General features: G+C 49.6%; 7 protein-coding genes across 8 annotated transcripts; 1 reads left to right on the top strand and 6 right to left on the bottom strand.

The window, feature by feature from the left end:
- Positions 1–6: 6 nt before the first annotated feature.
- On the top strand, positions 7–2,136 carry LOC9642237 (protein root UVB sensitive 3). The gene is made up of 15 exons (XM_024678241.1): positions 7–128; positions 196–253; positions 321–380; positions 445–483; positions 535–597; positions 656–712; positions 764–827; positions 898–981; positions 1,045–1,127; positions 1,184–1,313; positions 1,370–1,462; positions 1,521–1,632; positions 1,690–1,730; positions 1,777–1,952; positions 2,000–2,136. Exons 1-15 carry the CDS (start codon positions 7–9, stop codon positions 2,081–2,083), a joined length of 1,266 nt encoding a protein of 421 aa, XP_024534009.1. The 3' UTR covers positions 2,084–2,136.
- Positions 1,956–3,697, bottom strand: LOC112346148 (beta carbonic anhydrase 2, chloroplastic-like). 2 transcript variants are annotated; one of them, XM_024674400.1, is made up of 9 exons: positions 3,458–3,697; positions 3,188–3,410; positions 3,070–3,134; positions 2,973–3,021; positions 2,763–2,879; positions 2,664–2,717; positions 2,522–2,607; positions 2,363–2,468; positions 1,956–2,305 (listed from the first exon to the last, which is right to left on the bottom strand). In XM_024674400.1, the coding sequence occupies exons 1-9, from the start codon at positions 3,679–3,681 to the stop codon at positions 2,138–2,140; spliced, it is 1,092 nt and encodes a 363-aa protein (XP_024530168.1). In that variant the 5' UTR covers positions 3,682–3,697; the 3' UTR covers positions 1,956–2,137. The 2 variants fall into 2 exon arrangements, with proteins under 2 accessions (XP_024530168.1, XP_024530172.1); XM_024674404.1 differs by having other exon boundaries at positions 3,188–3,407.
- A 1-nt stretch (position 3,698) lies between these two features.
- Positions 3,699–6,439, bottom strand: LOC9642236 (putative nitric oxide synthase). Its single transcript, XM_024674377.1, has 13 exons — positions 6,392–6,439; positions 5,677–6,309; positions 5,435–5,620; positions 5,301–5,387; positions 5,171–5,250; positions 5,033–5,114; positions 4,959–4,979; positions 4,861–4,906; positions 4,686–4,804; positions 4,383–4,640; positions 4,244–4,333; positions 4,091–4,194; positions 3,699–4,034 (listed from the first exon to the last, which is right to left on the bottom strand). Exons 2-13 carry the CDS (start codon positions 6,193–6,195, stop codon positions 3,791–3,793), a joined length of 1,836 nt encoding a protein of 611 aa, XP_024530145.1. The 5' UTR covers positions 6,196–6,309; positions 6,392–6,439; the 3' UTR covers positions 3,699–3,790.
- Positions 6,440–6,525: 86 nt separating this feature from the next.
- On the bottom strand, positions 6,526–7,713 carry LOC9642235 (chlorophyll a-b binding protein of LHCII type 1). Its single transcript, XM_002960448.2, has one exon. It carries the CDS (start codon positions 7,617–7,619, stop codon positions 6,801–6,803), a length of 819 nt encoding a protein of 272 aa, XP_002960494.1. The 5' UTR covers positions 7,620–7,713; the 3' UTR covers positions 6,526–6,800.
- A 3,105-nt stretch (positions 7,714–10,818) lies between these two features.
- Positions 10,819–13,042, bottom strand: LOC9642234 (cytochrome P450 703A2). The gene is made up of 2 exons (XM_002960447.2): positions 11,846–13,042; positions 10,819–11,801 (listed from the first exon to the last, which is right to left on the bottom strand). Exons 1-2 carry the CDS (start codon positions 12,746–12,748, stop codon positions 11,151–11,153), a joined length of 1,554 nt encoding a protein of 517 aa, XP_002960493.2. The 5' UTR covers positions 12,749–13,042; the 3' UTR covers positions 10,819–11,150.
- Positions 13,043–13,340: 298 nt separating this feature from the next.
- LOC9632504 lies at positions 13,341–14,728 on the bottom strand. Its single transcript, XM_002960446.2, has 2 exons — positions 13,906–14,728; positions 13,341–13,621 (listed from the first exon to the last, which is right to left on the bottom strand). Exons 1-2 carry the CDS (start codon positions 14,710–14,712, stop codon positions 13,469–13,471), a joined length of 960 nt encoding a protein of 319 aa, XP_002960492.2. The 5' UTR covers positions 14,713–14,728; the 3' UTR covers positions 13,341–13,468.
- Positions 14,729–14,803: 75 nt separating this feature from the next.
- Positions 14,804–16,217, bottom strand: LOC9632503 (membrane-associated progesterone-binding protein 4). Its single transcript, XM_002960445.2, has 9 exons — positions 15,993–16,217; positions 15,866–15,942; positions 15,733–15,804; positions 15,637–15,674; positions 15,514–15,557; positions 15,411–15,457; positions 15,187–15,361; positions 14,945–15,122; positions 14,804–14,897 (listed from the first exon to the last, which is right to left on the bottom strand). The coding sequence occupies exons 1-8, from the start codon at positions 16,188–16,190 to the stop codon at positions 14,952–14,954; spliced, it is 822 nt and encodes a 273-aa protein (XP_002960491.2). The 5' UTR covers positions 16,191–16,217; the 3' UTR covers positions 14,804–14,897; positions 14,945–14,951.

Raw genomic sequence — 16,217 nt, 5'->3', positions numbered from 1 at the left:
GAAGAAATGGCGTTGGTCGTCGAGTGCCGGGCGGGCCATGGTGGAGAGCGCACTGCCACGATCCTCCAACGCAGCAACAGCGGCAGCGATGGCAGCGCATCCAAATCCTCCCAGATTCGCGTCCGGAGGTAATCGATCGAGCGCATTCTTAGCTTAAAATCTCGAGAATCTAGAATCTAAGCTTGGCTTTCGCAGGGAGAAGACGAGGAGGATTGCTCCGTGGACTTGGATCGTGCTCGCGTTTTTGCCAGAGGTCACATTTCCCGATTTGACGATCCTTCCATTGTAAAGAATTAGTTTCTTTTTTTTCTCTCTTGCAGGGCTATCCAAGCAGCGTGAGCTCGGATTACTTGGCCTTTCAGACCTGGGACACGCTACAGGTATTGCTTTTCTTCACTGGATTCATGGAGTTTTTTACATTGTTTGTGTGGATTTTCTTCCCAGGGTCTGTCAACTTACATACGAAGCATGCTATCCACTCAGGTGATCGCTTGGACGAAATGTATGAATCGAGTTCTTACACGGATTTTTCAGGCTCTTCTCAGTGGCATTGGAGTTGGAGCTGCGACAGCAACTGCGATAGGGGCAACGTTTCAGGTACTTGGATCTTTGTTTCTTCCTTGCTTTGCAAATTCTGATTGTTTTAAACTGGCAGTGGTTTTTGCGCGATCTAACTGGGATGGTGGGAGGCATAGTGTTCACTCTATACCAAGTGAGTAGACTCACTCTTTTACTCTATTTTATGAACTGGCTGTTTTTGCAGGGCTCTAATCTGGACAATCGAGCCAAGCAGTGGCGTCTCGCTGCTGACTTCATGAACGACATAGGTAAGGAGCTTCTCTAACTTAAACCGGCCAGCTTTTCCATTCACATGATTTCTAAAAGCAAAAAACACAGGAATGCTCATGGACCTGGTTTCTCCTTTGTTTCCCAGGGCTTTCATGTTCTTTCTTTGCCTAGGGAGCGCCGCAAGAGCAGTGAGTAAGAATGAAAACCGCCTCTAACGATGTCGACTCCAGGATTAAAGTTCTGCGTTTGAATCAGCTGGTGTGGCCGGTGGAGCTACGAGAGCCGCTCTGACGCAACACTTCGCCAGGAAGCAAAATGCTGCCGACGTTTCCGCAAAGGTAACTCGTGATATCTAAGCATATCTCGGCCTAAAACTCGAAGTTTCTTTGAGCAGGAAGGAAGCCAAGAGACCGCAGCAACGCTCGTCGGGATGATCGTGGGGATGTTTCTTGCGCGATTGACTGCAAACAACATTTTTTTAATGTGGACCTCTTTCATGTCACTCACAGCGTTCCACATGTATGGTAAGTGCTCTCCACGCAACGAAAAATACGCGCTCTTATGGACTCTCTGTCCGCAGCGAACTACAAGGCGGTGTGTGCTCTGTGCCTTACAAGCATCAACGCTGAAAGAATGGCGATTGTTCTACAAAGTTTTCTCAAAGATGGAAAAGGTGCGCGAGGATATATATTCGTCAATGCTCAGTGTTTTCTTTCTTTGTGTCGTCGCAGCTCCTTCCCCGGAAGAAGCATCGGCCCAGGAGAGCGCCCTACCGAGACCTTTCACGTCCAGAAGTGGCATTATCTTTGGTGCGAAAATCTCGTCCTTGTGCGGGGATGGAAGGTAACGAGTTTTGGATATCCTTGTAGCGTTGCAAAGAGGTGATTTTACATTGCACAGGTGGGAGGCGTGTTCTTCGGCTATCGAGAGATACGGAACAGGTGCGCCCATAGTTTGTTTTAGTTTGAAGTAACTTTTGATCTGCAGGAAAGTATCTACTAGTCTGCCAAAGAAATTCCATCCAGGTGGTTCTACACCACACAGCAACGTCCAAGGATTACTTGCGTGCCTACACTCACGCTCTTCTTCTCAAGCACAAGAGCGCGGACGAAGATCTGTGCTCCAAATGGATGGGAGAGAACTTTAACAAGCTCTATGCCATGGTAAGCAGTAAATCATCACAATCGTTTCTTATTCTCTTTCATTGTAGATGCAAGAATGTGGCTGGAAAGTCGATCACGTCTTGATATCCCCTTTGGAATGGAGGGCAGAATGGCTTTCCAAGCAGGAGTGACGATGATCACGCTTCCAATCGATCAATCAAATAACAAACTGACCTCCAGGAGATCTAGAACTTGGACACCTCGCTCTTCCCGTCAATTCCGTACCACCAGTACTCGAACGAGCCCTCCACAAAGTTGTAGTAGCCGCCATGGAGAGCAAGCGTGCCGCTGGAGACCGCTTCCTTGATGAAAGGGAAGGCAAGAAGGTTTGCCAGCGACACATTCACGGATTCCTGCAAGGACCAAACTTGTTTTAGCTTGAAAGTTCGGACAAACTTCTTGTCACTTGCCTTCTCGCATTTTGTACATTGGTGCTCAACTTGCTGCTGGGCTGCTGCGGCGAGCGTCACGGCACGAGCTGGACGTCCGATTTCGACCCAGTCCTCAATGAACGAACTGTAAGAAAAGGCAAGGTGGATACTCTCTCGTCACGCGAATGTGAGACTCACCTCCATTTGTTTGTGTTTTCTTTTTGTGTCATGAGAGCCTTGATGCCGCCGCATCTACTATGTCCGATCACCAAAATGTTCTCGACCTGGAGAGACGTTTCCTCAGCTAGAACACGAAAAAAGATCCAAATCTTTGATTTACCTTGAGAGCCGTGACTGCGTATTCAAGAGCTGCGCTCGTTCCTGGATAGCCAGCCTGTGAACTTGGTGAGCTCAAAAACGTTTCTAAACCAGTAGATACCTGTTCCGGAGGAGGCACCATGTTTGCAATGTTGCGAACGACAAATGCTTCCCCTGGCTGGAACCCCAGAATTGTTGTGGGACAAACTCTAGAATCGGAGCAAGCGATCACCATGAACTGGAAACCAAAAAAAAAAAAAAAAAAAAATTCAAGAAAAAAGCACCGTAATTGAGGACACAACATTGATCGACATCGATCAAACGTGCTGACCTTGGGATGTTGTCCTGTGGCCAATTGGCTGAAGAGCTCTGGTTTTTGGCTGGTCAAGTAGCAGCAGTGAAACGGAAGAATTGAATTGATAGCTTACTTGTATGTCTCTTGCTTGAATCTCTGGAAACCCTGCTTGATTCTTTCCGCGGGTGCGAGCCTCGTCTGAGCAGAGAAAACTTTAGCAAAATTCTAAAGAGCACAAGACGGATACCCACTTGCTGAACTTGCTGAGAACAAAAGATCTTCCTCAAACTAGCGGCTGCATTCTGAGGCTTCTCCACACAGTAATTGGAAGCATGATCCTTCTGTTGCAGGAATTCGGAGCTGGGCAGAGCTCGTGATCGCTGAAGCGACGACATGGAAATCTCCGGAGATGGATCTCTAGGGACCAAAGCTGTAGAGAATTCCCGAGTAAATATGTTGGCGACTGAGCATCTGCTATAGAATATTCAACAGATGAGTTCTCAGATGGAATCGTCTCATACCTCCCGAGAGATTGGATCCACAAAAGCGATGCTGCTGCTATCTGGCCATAACTGGTTTCACGAAGAACAAACGCTTCTCGGCGAAGCATGAGACTTTCTGTGCGTAATTGCTCCTTGCTCCTCTTCTTTGCTCTTCGTTGCTCCTCTTCGCGTTGGACAGCATGAGGAACTCGCGTGGAGGTGTGACGTGCTCTTGGATGAGGCTGCTTGTCTGGAGAGTCCATCCACGGACACGTCGGACTTCGGGACCATCACAGGAATCCTGGTTGCTGGGAACTCTTCTGAGCGGAATGTTTGTCGCTACACTGTATCGCCGCAAGTACTAACTGCAAACTACAATCCCCTGTGTTCACTGTAGTAGAGCCTCGGCCTCGTTTTCTCCTGCTCCGCCGTCAACTCTGAGAACGAGTACCATGAGTGCGTGTTGGCACCCACTGGAATAGCCGGCCGACGGAAAACCTCAATTCCCCGGGGGACATAAACCTCCAGTTCCAAGGAGTCTTCAACTCCACTTTCCGTTTGGAGGAACTCCATTCTCATCCAGCCGAGACCCGATATCGCAATGTCTCCGACAGGTCTGCGAGGATATATACGATAAGGAAAAGAAAAGAGAGCTGAACAGAGGCTGCATACCTGGTGTCATCGTAATCGAAAGTGAACTTGTTTCGGTGATCTAAACCGGGCCATGCCGAAGCTCTCTCATCGGATGGTGGGACTAGAGTCTTTCCAAGTTCTCTCTGCGGAGAAATGGTCAGACTGTACAAGTTTGAGAAAACAAAAACTTACTTTATAGAACTCGTCAGCTTCGGATGTGAGGACTTTGTGTACCCGCAGTGCTGCTGAGGCATAGAACGTCAACCGGGTGTTTTGAGGAGCCTGCATACACGATTCTAATCACAAGCTGTCAAAAGACCAATTCATTTACCTTCAAGACATCGATCCTTGCGATGCCTCCCCAGAACATAGTAGTGCCGGTAAGGTCCTGTACGTTCGATATCACCTCGTCCTTCTCCGCTTGCTTCAGAGCTTCTGAAAATATGGACTCGGGGCCCTTCCGTTCAAGAATCGGTGAGACTACATAGCCTCGAAGACGACGAGCTGGAAAAAGTGATGGAAGATCGTCTGGGGAGATAGCAGTCTCAATACGGTGGTGAAGGTGAACCCCAGGAGTATCGTACATGCTCTAAGCAGAAGATCAACTTAGACAACAAGAAAATCAAATGCGTACCCCTCCACTAGCAAAAGCATCGATTGAGATTGGGCCGACTGTAGTGCCAGGTAAAACTGACTGAACTGGCTTGCGTTTCCTTGCTACCGCTGCAATTGGATCTCTAGCGGCCATTTCTTCTGCAAAACAGACAGACAAGAACGTTTCTTCAATTGTGTGCACGTGAATAGCTTACTGAGCAGAGAGCTGATGAATGCGGATTTACCGACGTTGGCTGCTCCCTGGAATAAAAACATATAATCACAATAAATCAAAACTTCAAAACCCACGTACCAGTATATAGACATCACGTCCCTGAAAACATAATTTTCAACATGAGTCATAATGCCAACGAATAAAAAACAGACCTGTCTTTCGCGGTGAATCTCTTTGACAATATTTGTAATGCCCATGAAGTACTTCGCGCTCGTCAAATGCACACTGATTACACTACAAGCAGTACAGCGACATCAGAAAACAGGCTATAGAAAGGGCGCATTGGTTACTTCAGTTTCTTTCGTTGTGTAGACTCTACAATCCAGTCGCCAACAGCTGCCAAGTCTGTACCTTCAGGAAGAAGATCGACCTGCAGTCATGCATTCACAACAAGCTTTGAAATGTATACAGAAACAGCACCTTGGTCGCCACCAAAACAATTGGATTATTCCCGACGAGATCGCGAACACGGGTAAGAAAACTGCCACTGAAATCCACAATGTCAACCTGCAAACAAAGACTTCAGATTGATGCATGAATTACAATCAACTTACGAGTTTCAACACCAATACTCTTTCCTCGCGTATATGTGCCAATTGCGCACGCAATTCCTCCGCCGTCACAAAACCTTTCTCGCGTCCATAGATGCCGTAGCCACCGACGGCAGGTATAAGCTTTCCATGGCACATCAGTTGGCATCTGCTACAGAGCACAGATTTTAGCTGATGGTGCTTCTTTTTCTGCATAGAGAACGTGGACTGTTACTATCAAAGTGTAACCAGAAAAAGGAACTTACCAATTCATACGTCTCGGCATTGATGTATCCAGGAGTGTTTTCTTGCGTATACTGGAGAACTGCACCGCAACCATAGCAGCAAGGCTCGAGAGATTTTAGCTTGACCACCTGTGACTTCCCCTTCTTCTTTTCACGCTTTGCGGCCAGTTTCTCTACCAGAGCTTGGTCTCTGACTTTCTGCTCCTCCAAAAACTTGTCACCCCTGCTTGGAAGCGGAACATACCCTGACGAAACCTCCTCTTTGGTCGATTCCTTTGGATCAGCTGGTCCTTTAAACTTCCGAGAATCGCCAGCCTTGTACTGTGTTTCTTGTCTGGTCTTCTCGTGTCTTGCTCCAAAACGATCCAATCGCTTTTTATCAGCGATCTCAATCACGATTGAATCACCTTGCAAAGTCTTCTTGGCGAAAGACTTCACATTCTTCCTCTCGGAGCTGCTAGCCACGATATTCGCAGCAAGCCAGCGCGAGGTCGAGAATGCGCTGGGTGAAACCAACGCGGACGCGCTGAATACTGGCATGATGAATCCAAGAGCGCCTAGATACTCCTAGAATGAGAGCGGTAGCAAAACGGGGGCTAGATGCAGCAAGATTTTCATGGCATTCGAAGCATCAAAACGATTGATCAGCCATTCCTGGCACGTTTCAAGCATCAAGACGAAGCAAATATCAGAAATTTCAAGAATCCCGACCATGACAAGCACATTATCGACATACCAGTCCCGACCGCAAATAAGCGCCATCGCCCCACGCTCCGCCTCGCTACAAGGGCTTTAGCAAAGAAATAGGGTTCTAGAGAGAAACCCAAATAAAACGAATATATCGCGAATATACCTCTCAATTTAAATCTGTTTAAAAAAAGGAGGAACAACGTTCCTTCGTTTTATTCAAATCAATCTTTATAATACAGCAAACCAGGGCATAGATGGATCTTTCCCCCCCCCCCTTCCATGTACAAAAAGAATTCATTTGGAATTCATAGCGTAGTAGAGACACACCCAAAAGAAAAAAAAAACCTTAGAACAATTTTTTTTTTTGTTGTGGTTGGAGTGTGGTATCATTCACCCAATCGATTTGATTCGCCTCTTCGCGCCCACCATGCCCTGGAGAGATGCCCTGGGAATCTCTAAGACCCGGGGGTGAAGTTGGTGGCATATGCCCAGGCATTGTTAGCCACTGGATCTGCCAGGTGGTCGGACAAGTTCTCGAGGGGGCCCTTACCGGTGACGATGGCCTGGACAAAGAAGCCAAACATGGAGAACATCGCCAGCCGTCCATTCTTGAGCTCCTTCACCTTGAGCTCCGCAAACGCCTCGGGATCCTCGGCCAATCCAAGGGGGTCGAAGCTGCCACCTGGGTAGATCGGGTCCGTCACCTCGCCCAACGGCCCTCCGGCGATGCGGTAGCCCTCCACGGCGCCCATGAGGATGACCTGGGACGCCCAGATGGCGAGGATGGACTGGGCGTGGACGAGGCTAGGGTTGCCCAGGTAGTCGAGGCCGCCCTCCTTGAAGATCTGGGAGCCGGCCTTGAACCACACCGCCTCGCCGAATTTGATGCCGTTCTTGGAGAGGAGCTCCGGGAAGACGCATCCCAGCGCGCCCAGCATCGCCCAGCGGGAGTGGATCACCTCGAGCTCCCTGTTCTTGGCGAAGGTCTCTGGGTCGGCCGACAGCCCGGCGGTGTCCCAGCCGTAGTCGCCCGGGTACTCGCCGGTGAGGTAGGAGGGGGACTCGCCGCTGAAGGGGCCGAGGTACTTGACGCGGTCGGGGCCATACCAGGGGCTGCCTCCTCCCACCGAGGAAGCCTTGCCGGTCTTGCGCATCGCGATCCGGGAGCCATTGCTAGCGTTGCGGGCGACGAACTCGTTCTGGGGCTTGAGACCGGTCTGGCCGGCGAATGTGGATGGAGCGGCCATTGTGGCGGTGGCAGTCATGGCGGCCATTGCTCGATCGATCTAAGCAACCAAAGGGGAAGAGAAGAGATCGCTCCTGTGCTCGAATGCTCACTCACTACACACTGGACTGCTGCCCCAACACTCCCCAGTGTAGTGTTTAAATGCGCGCCTTACCTTATCCCGTCGTGGCGCCTCCCGGCCAATGAGGGGTGACAATTGGATTCTGGCCGAGGTGGACGATTTCCAGCCGATGACATTATCGAAATTCGGATGAGCTGGACGCCTTCCAGCCAATTGCACCGCGCTGTGGGTCCAGCTCGCGAGCCCAACTGGTTGCCTCTCTCGTGTCCACGTGTGCCATGTCATTGCTGGCATGGGCTTGCCGCTCGGTCCATGTCATACGCTGGCAGTGGCTATCCCTGTAATCTCCACGGCCAACCATGGCCACTTCTTTCTACCCGATATTTTTCTCCACGGGAAGGTGATAAGGCCCTGGCAACGAATATGATATGGAGTTCAACGGATCACCATAAAAAGTATATCATATCAAAGCAATCGCATAAATAGGGCTGCGTGGCACGAATTTCCATGTCAGGTGCCATATCATCATTGCTAAGCATGATCGTTTTAGGCATACCTTTTGGCCTTTGATGGTGGTCAAAACTATCCCTCTTTCGCTTACTTTACCTGTGATGACAGTGAGAGGATCAACCTATGCGGATTGATCTCTGCAAATTCAGAGTAAGATCTCGAAGAAACTCTTCTTTTCTTCTAGTGATCTAGTTCTTTTAGTATGGAGGCTATGCTCTATCTTCGTGGCCACAGCCTTTTTACTCTTACTAGCGAGAAGTTGAACAGACAGATGACATCGCACGCTGTTAGCTGAGGAAAAGCCTTCTTTAGGTGCCACATGAACACATTAGTAAAGAAATCTGGCTTTTCTTTTCTTAATTCTATTGTTATGTAGTTTACACACACAGAGAGAAGGGGGGGGGAAGAGGGGGGACTTTGCTCATTCCATGCTGTGTGCTGTGTTGCGATGCAATGCAGTGCAATGTAATTCAATGTAGATCATTGTCCTTGCTGTTTGTCTCTTGATTCAGTCATGAGGCTCGTCCGGGAAGTTATAGCCAGGAGTTGTCTGCCTTTCGTCTAGCGCTCGCAGGAAGAGTGCTGCCATAGCTGCCGAGTCCGGGTTTCCGATGAGTTCTGGGAGGTTTGGAGCCGTGAAGTTCAGCAAGAATAATTGTAGACGTATGTATGCTGGACATTCATAAATCACATCTTAGTCCCCAATCGGCAGAGGTGACACCAACGCTAGTCTCTAGGGGTGATCGGTGTTGCCAGTGATGTCGTGGACTACTTTCCAACTTGGATTTGACATCATGTAAGTTGGAACTTGGGGTTCTTGTTGGATCCTACTAGCCAACCTTTGAGGCTGATCCATGCTTGGGGGACCTTTGTCACCAATTGTGCCAGGAACAATTCAAAGTTGAATTATAGTCTCTCCATCCATTGTTGGCAGTCCTTCCACCATCTGTAGTTTGTTGTTTGTATACAATGGTTGAAGAAGTGAGAGTATGATGAGTTTCCATGCCTGGATTAAATTCAATTTTGATGTAAAGGAGTCCATATGATGCTCTTTCCTGAATGCTAAAGTCTGTGGCTGGTGAACGTGTGGTTCAAGTCTTCCAGCCAGGACCAGATTGGTTGGGTGCTCTTTTCGGGCGTCCCATCAGTAGATACCGTTTTGTCGGAGCGTATTGATTAGGCCGTAGTATGCCCAATTTGCTACTGCTTCCCGCTGTATAAGTCCAGTCGTCCATGCGCGTTGGTGGTGGAGATGATACCCTAAGTATTTGTAGGTGGTGACTTCCTGTCCTCGATAACTGGGTGGTGCTATCACAGCTTTGGACTCGAAGATCACGATCTATTTGCTCTGATGGATAGTCCTGTTGTTTGGCAAAAGCTGCTTCTGTAATTTTTTCTTTGTAAGTCATCTGCATATAACAGCAGATGGAAGTTTAGAACCACACACTTTCTAGCTTTTTAAAGTCTCATGAGTATGGGTATACAAACTAGATTTTCCTACTCAATACTTAGTTCAAACAAACCAAGAAACTTTGGTGCGAGCCAAAGAATCCAATTTACAAAAATAAACCACTCCACCATTGTGCAACCTCACCTGGACTCGGAAATTGATACCAACTTGGCCAAAACCAAACCAATTTAGCTCCAACATCTTCAGCCCTCGAACCACTTGAGCCCAAGGTTTAAGACTTAAGTTTAGTTTGAGTACCAACTAGTGAGCTCAAAGGTACGACAACCGCTGTTTCGTCATTGTTTGTGATGATAGAAACTCAATGGTGCTTTTCAGCCGACTGCTTTTATGTCATCAATGCATTTTTTTTAGCTGAATGGCAAAATGAAAAACACAAGTCATGTGATTAAAATACGTATCTTTTTCTTTTGACATATATAAAGAATAGAAAGAAAAGGAAAACAAAAGTTGTAAAACACAAAAGAATTTCTGTAACTTGACTTTGAGCTCATAGAGTGCTAAGTTAAATTGAGGCCACCAAGGTGAGGGAGAGAGTCTCCCTTCACTCAGTCATTTCCATGTAAGCTCCAAGCATAGGGACACCACGTTTATGTAGAAAACTCCATGCAGGATCCTTCTCACCGCTTCCAAAGTACCTTATTCCAACCAGCATCCTCATGCTCGAAGTGCTCCCTCATGTTGATGGTGTTCCCAGCCTTGGCCTCGTTCAACATTGTCTGTACCCGGCCGCCTCCTTCCATCCTTCACGTCGTCAACAAGTGCTCCACGCAAATCCTTCTCACGAGCTTCCAGTGAGCGTCGTAAGGGGCCAGCCCGACCCGACGTCCTGGTCGTGGTATGACATGAGCATTCCTGCAGTAGTTCTCGGCCGAGACGAGAAAGTATCGTCCTGAGTCCAGCTAGCAAGTGGAGCCAAGCCTGCAGTAGACGAGAGGTCCCTACTTTTGGCACCAGCCAGCCATTGTCCTGTGGGGGTCGGCATTAAGTTCCCAAGGATCGGCCAGCCGGGAGGACCTGAGGGTAACTTCCTTTTCTCTTTTCTTCCCAGCATCACCGAGACAACACAGAGCTGCCACAAGCATGTACGCAGCGTTCCATCCCTCAACCGAGCTCAGGAAATCCACCATCATGCTCATGACTTGGAATCTGGAAATGGAAGTCTTGAGTTCTAGGATCAAACAGATCTAATTTAAAGTTAAAATTCTGTGATATTTCGCGATAATCATGCCTCACAACATCTAGGAGACGCAGAGCGACCTAATATCCACGATGGAGTCCACAAGGGTCCTTCCATGGAATGGCAAGGGTCCTTGCACACCCTATAAGTCAAGGGTTAGCTTGATCTGCTTTGACTATTCCTTGCCATCTTAATCTGTCACCATCCACCACAACCACTTCCTTGAGCCAAGCATGCTTGCCCAGTTGCTGAAAGACTGTCATCAGTCAAAACCTTTGCTAATCAACTCAGATCTGAATCATCAAAAACCAACAAAACAAAGGATATACTTGATCTGAGATTAATGGAGAGAGTAGAACCTCTCATCCAGCCGAGATTTTGCCACTGCTCGCAACGGAGTCCTCGGCGGCGTCGTGAGGCCGTAAGCTTCCATAACGTCGATGTCTCCCGTGCTCATTCCCGGCGGTGGATACCAGTCGAATCCACGCAAAAGTCGTCCCAGGCCGAGGAGGAGCATCGACTGCCCGAGTTGGGCACCGGGGCACGCCCGCTTGCCGGAGCCAAATGGAATGACGCGGTACTCGGAGTCGCGGAGGTGGACTTTATCGTCGGTCCTGAGGAACCTCTCAGGCCGGAACTCGTCGACGTTGTCCCACACCGCGGTGTTCCTTCCCAGCCCGTGAGTGTTGATGAGGATGAGCGAGCCTTTGGGGACGTGGTAGCCGGCAACTTTGGTGTCTCCGATCGACTCGTGAGGTATGAGGAAGCCGCCAACCGGGTGCATCCTGAAAGTTTCTTTGACAGCTGCTTTCAGGTAGTCGAGGCTCGCCAGATCCGACTCTTCCACCAAGTGTTTGTTGGTGACTTTCTTTTCCAGCACCGAGTCTATCTCCTCCTGGACTTTGCGCATAACTTTCGGGTTCCGGATCATCTCGAGCATAAACCACTCCATAGTGAAGGACGCGGTATCGGTGCCCCCCACGACCATATCCTGAGATAAAACTTTACTATACAAAGGAACAAGGACTTAGTTACCTGTATCAGTGCTTTGATTTCCACGTCGTTGAGCTCGCTGTTCTCACCGAGAAGAACGTCCACAAAGTCCTTAGGACCATCGACCACTTCCTGCCTCGTCCTGTGCTCCTCGATGATGTAGCTGTAGTAGTCGTCCATTCGCTTCCCAATCTTCTTAAACTGGTGCCTATAACCTTTGGGATCCATCCACTTGAGGAGCGGTACGTGATCCGGAATGAAGAAAACACCAATGAGGGCAACAGCCTCGTGTAGGAGCTCCCGAATATCGGTGGCCTCCTTCTCACCTGTGGACTCCGTTCCAAAGTATTTCTTTCCAATCAGCATTCTGGTTATCACATTCATGGTGAAGCCTCCCAAGTGCTCCCTCATGTTGATGGTGTTCCCAGCCTTGGCCTCCTTCAACATTGTCTCTACCAGGTCGCGAGCTTCCTCGGCCCGGCTCTTCTGGAACCCTTCCATCCTTCGTGTCGTCAGCAAGTTCTCCACGCAAATCCTCCTCATGAGCTTCCAGTGAGCATCATAAGGGGCCAGCCCGACGTCCTGGTCGTGGTATGCCATGAGCTTTCCCGCAGTAGTTCTCGGCCGAGACGCGAAAGTTTCGTCCTGAGTCCACAGCAGCTCCCGGATCATCTGAGGCGAGCTAGCGGTGATGGTCGGAGTGGAGCCCAGCCTGCAGTAGACGAGAGGTCCATACTTTTGGCACCAGCCAGCCATTGTCCTGTGGGGGAGGGGACCGAGCTGCATTAAGTTCCCGATGATCGGCCAGCCGGGAGGACCTGGGGGCAAATTCCTGTTCTCTTTTCTTCCCAACATCACCAATACAACGAAGACCAGCGCTGCCACAACCATGCACGCAGCGTTCCATCCCGGTGCCGAGCTTAGGAAATCCACCACAGTGCTCATGACTGACTTAGAAACTCGAAAACAGAAGTTACCTTGACGAGTCGGCTTTAGAGTGGCGAGTGGCGTCAGGGGATAGTGGCGACGATAACCTTGCTCTCGGCCTGGGATACGAGAATGGTGGTCGTGGCCTTGGAAATGCTAGCACTGCTACTACTTCTGGGAAGTCCCGCAAACCAGGATCATCGTCTTCTAGTCATGGCAGTCATGGCGACCATTGCTCGATCTAAACAAGCAAGGGAAAGGAAAGAGAGATGAGAGCGCTCGCTCATTAGCTCGAATGCGAGAACACTACACACTGGACTGCTGCCATAGTGTTTAAATACGCGCCTCCTTGTGGGCGCTGGACGAATGGCAGCTGTGCCAGCGTGGACTTTCCGCGCGCGGTCCATGTCATGGCTACCAACCATGGCCACCTCTTATTCGTATTGTTGGGCACAAGAAGATTTATAAGATGTAAAATAGTGTAGCAAATCTATGTTGTTTTGGGAAAATCTCACAAAGCTATGGAGTGGAAAATGGTCCATGTCATGGCTACCAACCATGGCCACTTCTTTCCACATGATATTCTTCTCCACACAAAAGTTATTTGGATTTTTGGGCACAAGAAGATGTAAAATATATTGTAGCAAATCTATGTTGTTTTGGCAGAATCTCACAATCACAAGAAATGCCATGTAAGCTATGGAGTGGAAAATGTTTCCTCTCCAAGAGCTTTAGAGTTTAACGGGGAGTTAAACAGCACCACCATCCAACCAAGATTCCCACCAAAGCACCCGCCACCACCTGGAGAGGAGTGTGTCCCAGTAGCTCCTTGAGCTTCTTCTCGCTCACGGGATGCCCCTGGAAGAGATCCTTGATGATCATGTTGAGAACCTGGAGCACAAGAAAGCGCAAGGCCCGAGTCACATACTGCTAGCGCTCAAGAGTGTTTGATCCTACAAACTGACCAATGCAACGAGTGCTACTCTAAAAGTCTCCTCTAGAACTCCCTCCTCAAACTTTGCTGTGATTTACGAGAACTCTTCATGATCTAGAGATCTAAAGACCCAGCAACCCCCTGCTTCCTTGATCCTACTCTACGCGATTCTCTCAGGCCAGAGCGATGCAATGCAGAACTACAGCGAGAAAATGGCTATGGATGGATGGAGAAGACGTACCTCGGCTTGCATTCCGGCATGGCGTCTCACTCCCGTGGCATCGTACATGACAATGAGGCTAAACCCGAGGCAAACCGGGAACAAGGCGTCCCCGACGCCATGGGAGAGCGCCACCGAGGTGGTGAGCCCGAGGCAAAGCGCCGAGTGGGACGACGGCATGCCGCCCGATCCAACCAGCATCCTCAAATCCCACCGTCGGTATACCACGTAGGTGGTGAGCACCTTGCTCGCCTGCGCCACCATCCACGCCACCAGGCCGGACATGAAGGTGGGATTCGCCCGGAGCGTGACGATCACGGGGCTGAGATGCGCGCTGGCCATGGCGGAGGTGCTGAGCAGCGCCATTCCCAGCGGCGACGATCCATTGGCGAGGAGATTCCCGCTGGGCGCGGCGCTGGGCGATGACCTAAATATCCTGTCCGCGAGGGAGACGAGCAGCGATGCGATCCGGGCGAGCGCCGCGACGAGCGATGTGAGGCAGATTATGGTGAGGCAGCGCGAGGAGCGCGAGCAGTAGAGACGTACCAGGCTCCTTCGGGTGGAATCCCTGCCGCGCCCGGGGAGCTTTGGGCGATTGGAGGAGGAGGAGGAGGGATTCAAGAAGGCCGCGCCGATGATCGGGAGCGCTGGATTTCTCGGGGCGATCCCGACCGGAGCTCGCAAATGTGGGAGTGACGAGCGAAGGAGAGGAGGAGGATTAGGGCTCCAGGAGGAGACCATGGCGACGCTCATTCCCCCGCCATTGTGCCTTCTCCAAACCCCGGCCACGAATCCCAGCCAGCGGATATCCCTGGAAGGATGTTCCATATATTCTTTTCATGCGCTTAACTTTATAAAACCTCTTCGTGGAGGAGAAAAAGCAAGCTTGATTTTTCTAGACTTTTCGCGAGAACTTGGAAGAGAAAAACTATAACTTTGATCTTTGCAATTCCTTTTCCACTTTTGCATCATCTCGAAGTTTGCGTCATTGCTGTGACAATGCAAGCTTTCTTCTATAGAAACAATCACGAAAAGGAGGAAAAACAAAGAGCGAGCTTACTTCATTGTCAGGAAGTTTTGCACACTGTGGCTCGAGCTTCGCAGCCCGGGTAGACAGCCAGCCCCGGATGATTGAGCTGCTTCTCTGCGAAGCACGCACAGCGGGATTCTCCCGAGCCTTGAGATGGAAGCGGCGATGGTTTGCTGAGAATGCGAGGATAACCACTGTCACACCACACCTGCAAGAGTTTGAAGCACACCATAATCAACGTAGGAACGCTGGAGTATCATCGTTTTGAGTACCTCTCCACCTTCGCTTTGAGACCACCGTGAGTTGCAAGTCGGGAACTTTTTCTCCTCGGCTTCCTGCTGCTTCAAGAGCTCCTCGCCTCGTTTGATCCTTTTCTCGACGCGCAGCAGCTCGTCTGTCGGCTTTCCATTGGAGTCGTAGTACGTTCCAATTAGCTTTCCAATATATCTGCAAAGAGTCTTATCTGTCAACCAGAGAAAACAAAGAAAGAACTTACGAGTAGCTCCTGTGATAGAAGCCTCGCCAATCTCCTATTCTTTTCACCTATATGAAGAGCAGTGTGAGTGAGGGAAGAGAGTTTAGAATGAAACAATGAAGACCTCTATTGGCGAAAGACCACGAACACTGTCAGAAAGCCCATCGCCTGTAAAGGATCAATCGATAGAAAAACATTGGTTGCTCAAAAGATGAGAGAGCCATCACTGATCAGTAGATAATTTTACCAGTAAAGTTTCCAGAAACGAATGCTCTCGTCGCGTCCCTGATCATGATCATATGGTTAGCGGAAGAAAAAAAAACGAAGGAGAATTTCTATAGACCTTCCAGAGAAGTGATGGTAGCTCCCTCCAATGCCATAGTGTTGTCTTCCACTCGTGACATCAAACACAGACCTTGTAACATCTATCAGCACAGTGAGCCAAACAAAAACAAGAAAAGCGAGAGTTTTCTCACCCCAGAATGCTCAAGTAAATTGGAAGCTCCTTGCTCGCTCCATCGAACTGGGACAAGCTCTCACTCGTGAATATCCTCTGCGAAGAGAAATGCCGCTAACTCCACAGAAGGAAAAACAAACACTCACTGGTTTTGGAGTCGCCAGACGAAGCACAAGAGCAGCGATCGCAACAGCGCTAAGAAATCCAATCCAGCCAGGACGTCCCCGCGGCGGCGGCGCCGCCACTGTCTTCCCATTCTCCTCTTCGCGAGCTGCCTCGCCAGTAGAAGCGGAAGCTCCATCGCGATCGAGCGAGCTCCTCTGCCGCATTCCACTACTAGCCATTTAGCCTAGCTCATTGGAACCCTAGAA

This window comes from Selaginella moellendorffii, unplaced genomic scaffold (genome assembly GCF_000143415.4).
Source record: "Selaginella moellendorffii unplaced genomic scaffold, v1.0 SELMOscaffold_0, whole genome shotgun sequence".
In the NCBI taxonomy this organism is placed as follows: domain Eukaryota; kingdom Viridiplantae; phylum Streptophyta; class Lycopodiopsida; order Selaginellales; family Selaginellaceae; genus Selaginella; species Selaginella moellendorffii.
The sequence above is the reverse complement of the archived record's forward strand: the minus strand, read 5'-3'. Positions and strand labels throughout refer to the sequence as shown.

Bases quoted from the DNA above. Each gene is read 5' to 3' on its own strand.
- LOC9632504 (XM_002960446.2), bottom strand. From the start codon at position 14,712: ATGGAACATCCTTCCAGGGATATCCGCTGGCTGGGATTCGTGGCCGGG. The intron at 13,622-13,905 runs GTACGTCTTCTC...CTTGTGCTCCAG, and splicing joins ATGCCGGAATGCAAGCCGAG to GTTCTCAACATGATCATCAA.
- LOC112346148 (XM_024674400.1), bottom strand. From the start codon at position 3,681: ATGGACTCTCCAGACAAGCAGCCTCATCCAAGAGCACGTCACACCTCC. The intron at 2,608-2,663 runs GTAAATCAAAGA...ACGTCTCTCCAG, and splicing joins ACGCAGTCACGGCTCTCAAG to GTCGAGAACATTTTGGTGAT. The intron at 2,469-2,521 runs GTGAGTCTCACA...CTTTTCTTACAG, and splicing joins GAAAACACAAACAAATGGAG to TTCGTTCATTGAGGACTGGG.
- LOC9642235 (XM_002960448.2), bottom strand. From the start codon at position 7,619: ATGGCCGCCATGACTGCCACCGCCACAATGGCCGCTCCATCCACATTC.
- LOC9642237 (XM_024678241.1), top strand. From the start codon at position 7: ATGGCGTTGGTCGTCGAGTGCCGGGCGGGCCATGGTGGAGAGCGCACT. The intron at 982-1,044 runs GTAAGAATGAAA...CGTTTGAATCAG, and splicing joins GAGCGCCGCAAGAGCAGTGA to CTGGTGTGGCCGGTGGAGCT. The intron at 1,128-1,183 runs GTAACTCGTGAT...TTCTTTGAGCAG, and splicing joins CTGCCGACGTTTCCGCAAAG to GAAGGAAGCCAAGAGACCGC.
- LOC9642234 (XM_002960447.2), bottom strand. From the start codon at position 12,748: ATGAGCACTGTGGTGGATTTCCTAAGCTCGGCACCGGGATGGAACGCT. The intron at 11,802-11,845 runs GTAACTAAGTCC...GTTTTATCTCAG, and splicing joins AAATCAAAGCACTGATACAG to GATATGGTCGTGGGGGGCAC.
- LOC9632503 (XM_002960445.2), bottom strand. From the start codon at position 16,190: ATGGCTAGTAGTGGAATGCGGCAGAGGAGCTCGCTCGATCGCGATGGA. The intron at 15,458-15,513 runs GTCTTCATTGTT...CTCTTCATATAG, and splicing joins GTGGTCTTTCGCCAATAGAG to GTGAAAAGAATAGGAGATTG. The intron at 15,362-15,410 runs GTAAGTTCTTTC...GACTCTTTGCAG, and splicing joins TTCTATCACAGGAGCTACTC to ATATATTGGAAAGCTAATTG.
- LOC9642236 (XM_024674377.1), bottom strand. From the start codon at position 6,195: ATGCCAGTATTCAGCGCGTCCGCGTTGGTTTCACCCAGCGCATTCTCG. The intron at 4,980-5,032 runs GTCTGTTTTTTA...TTATGTTTTCAG, and splicing joins AGATTCACCGCGAAAGACAG to GGACGTGATGTCTATATACT. The intron at 4,035-4,090 runs GTATGCAGCCTC...ATATCCTCGCAG, and splicing joins TTCGATTACGATGACACCAG to ACCTGTCGGAGACATTGCGA.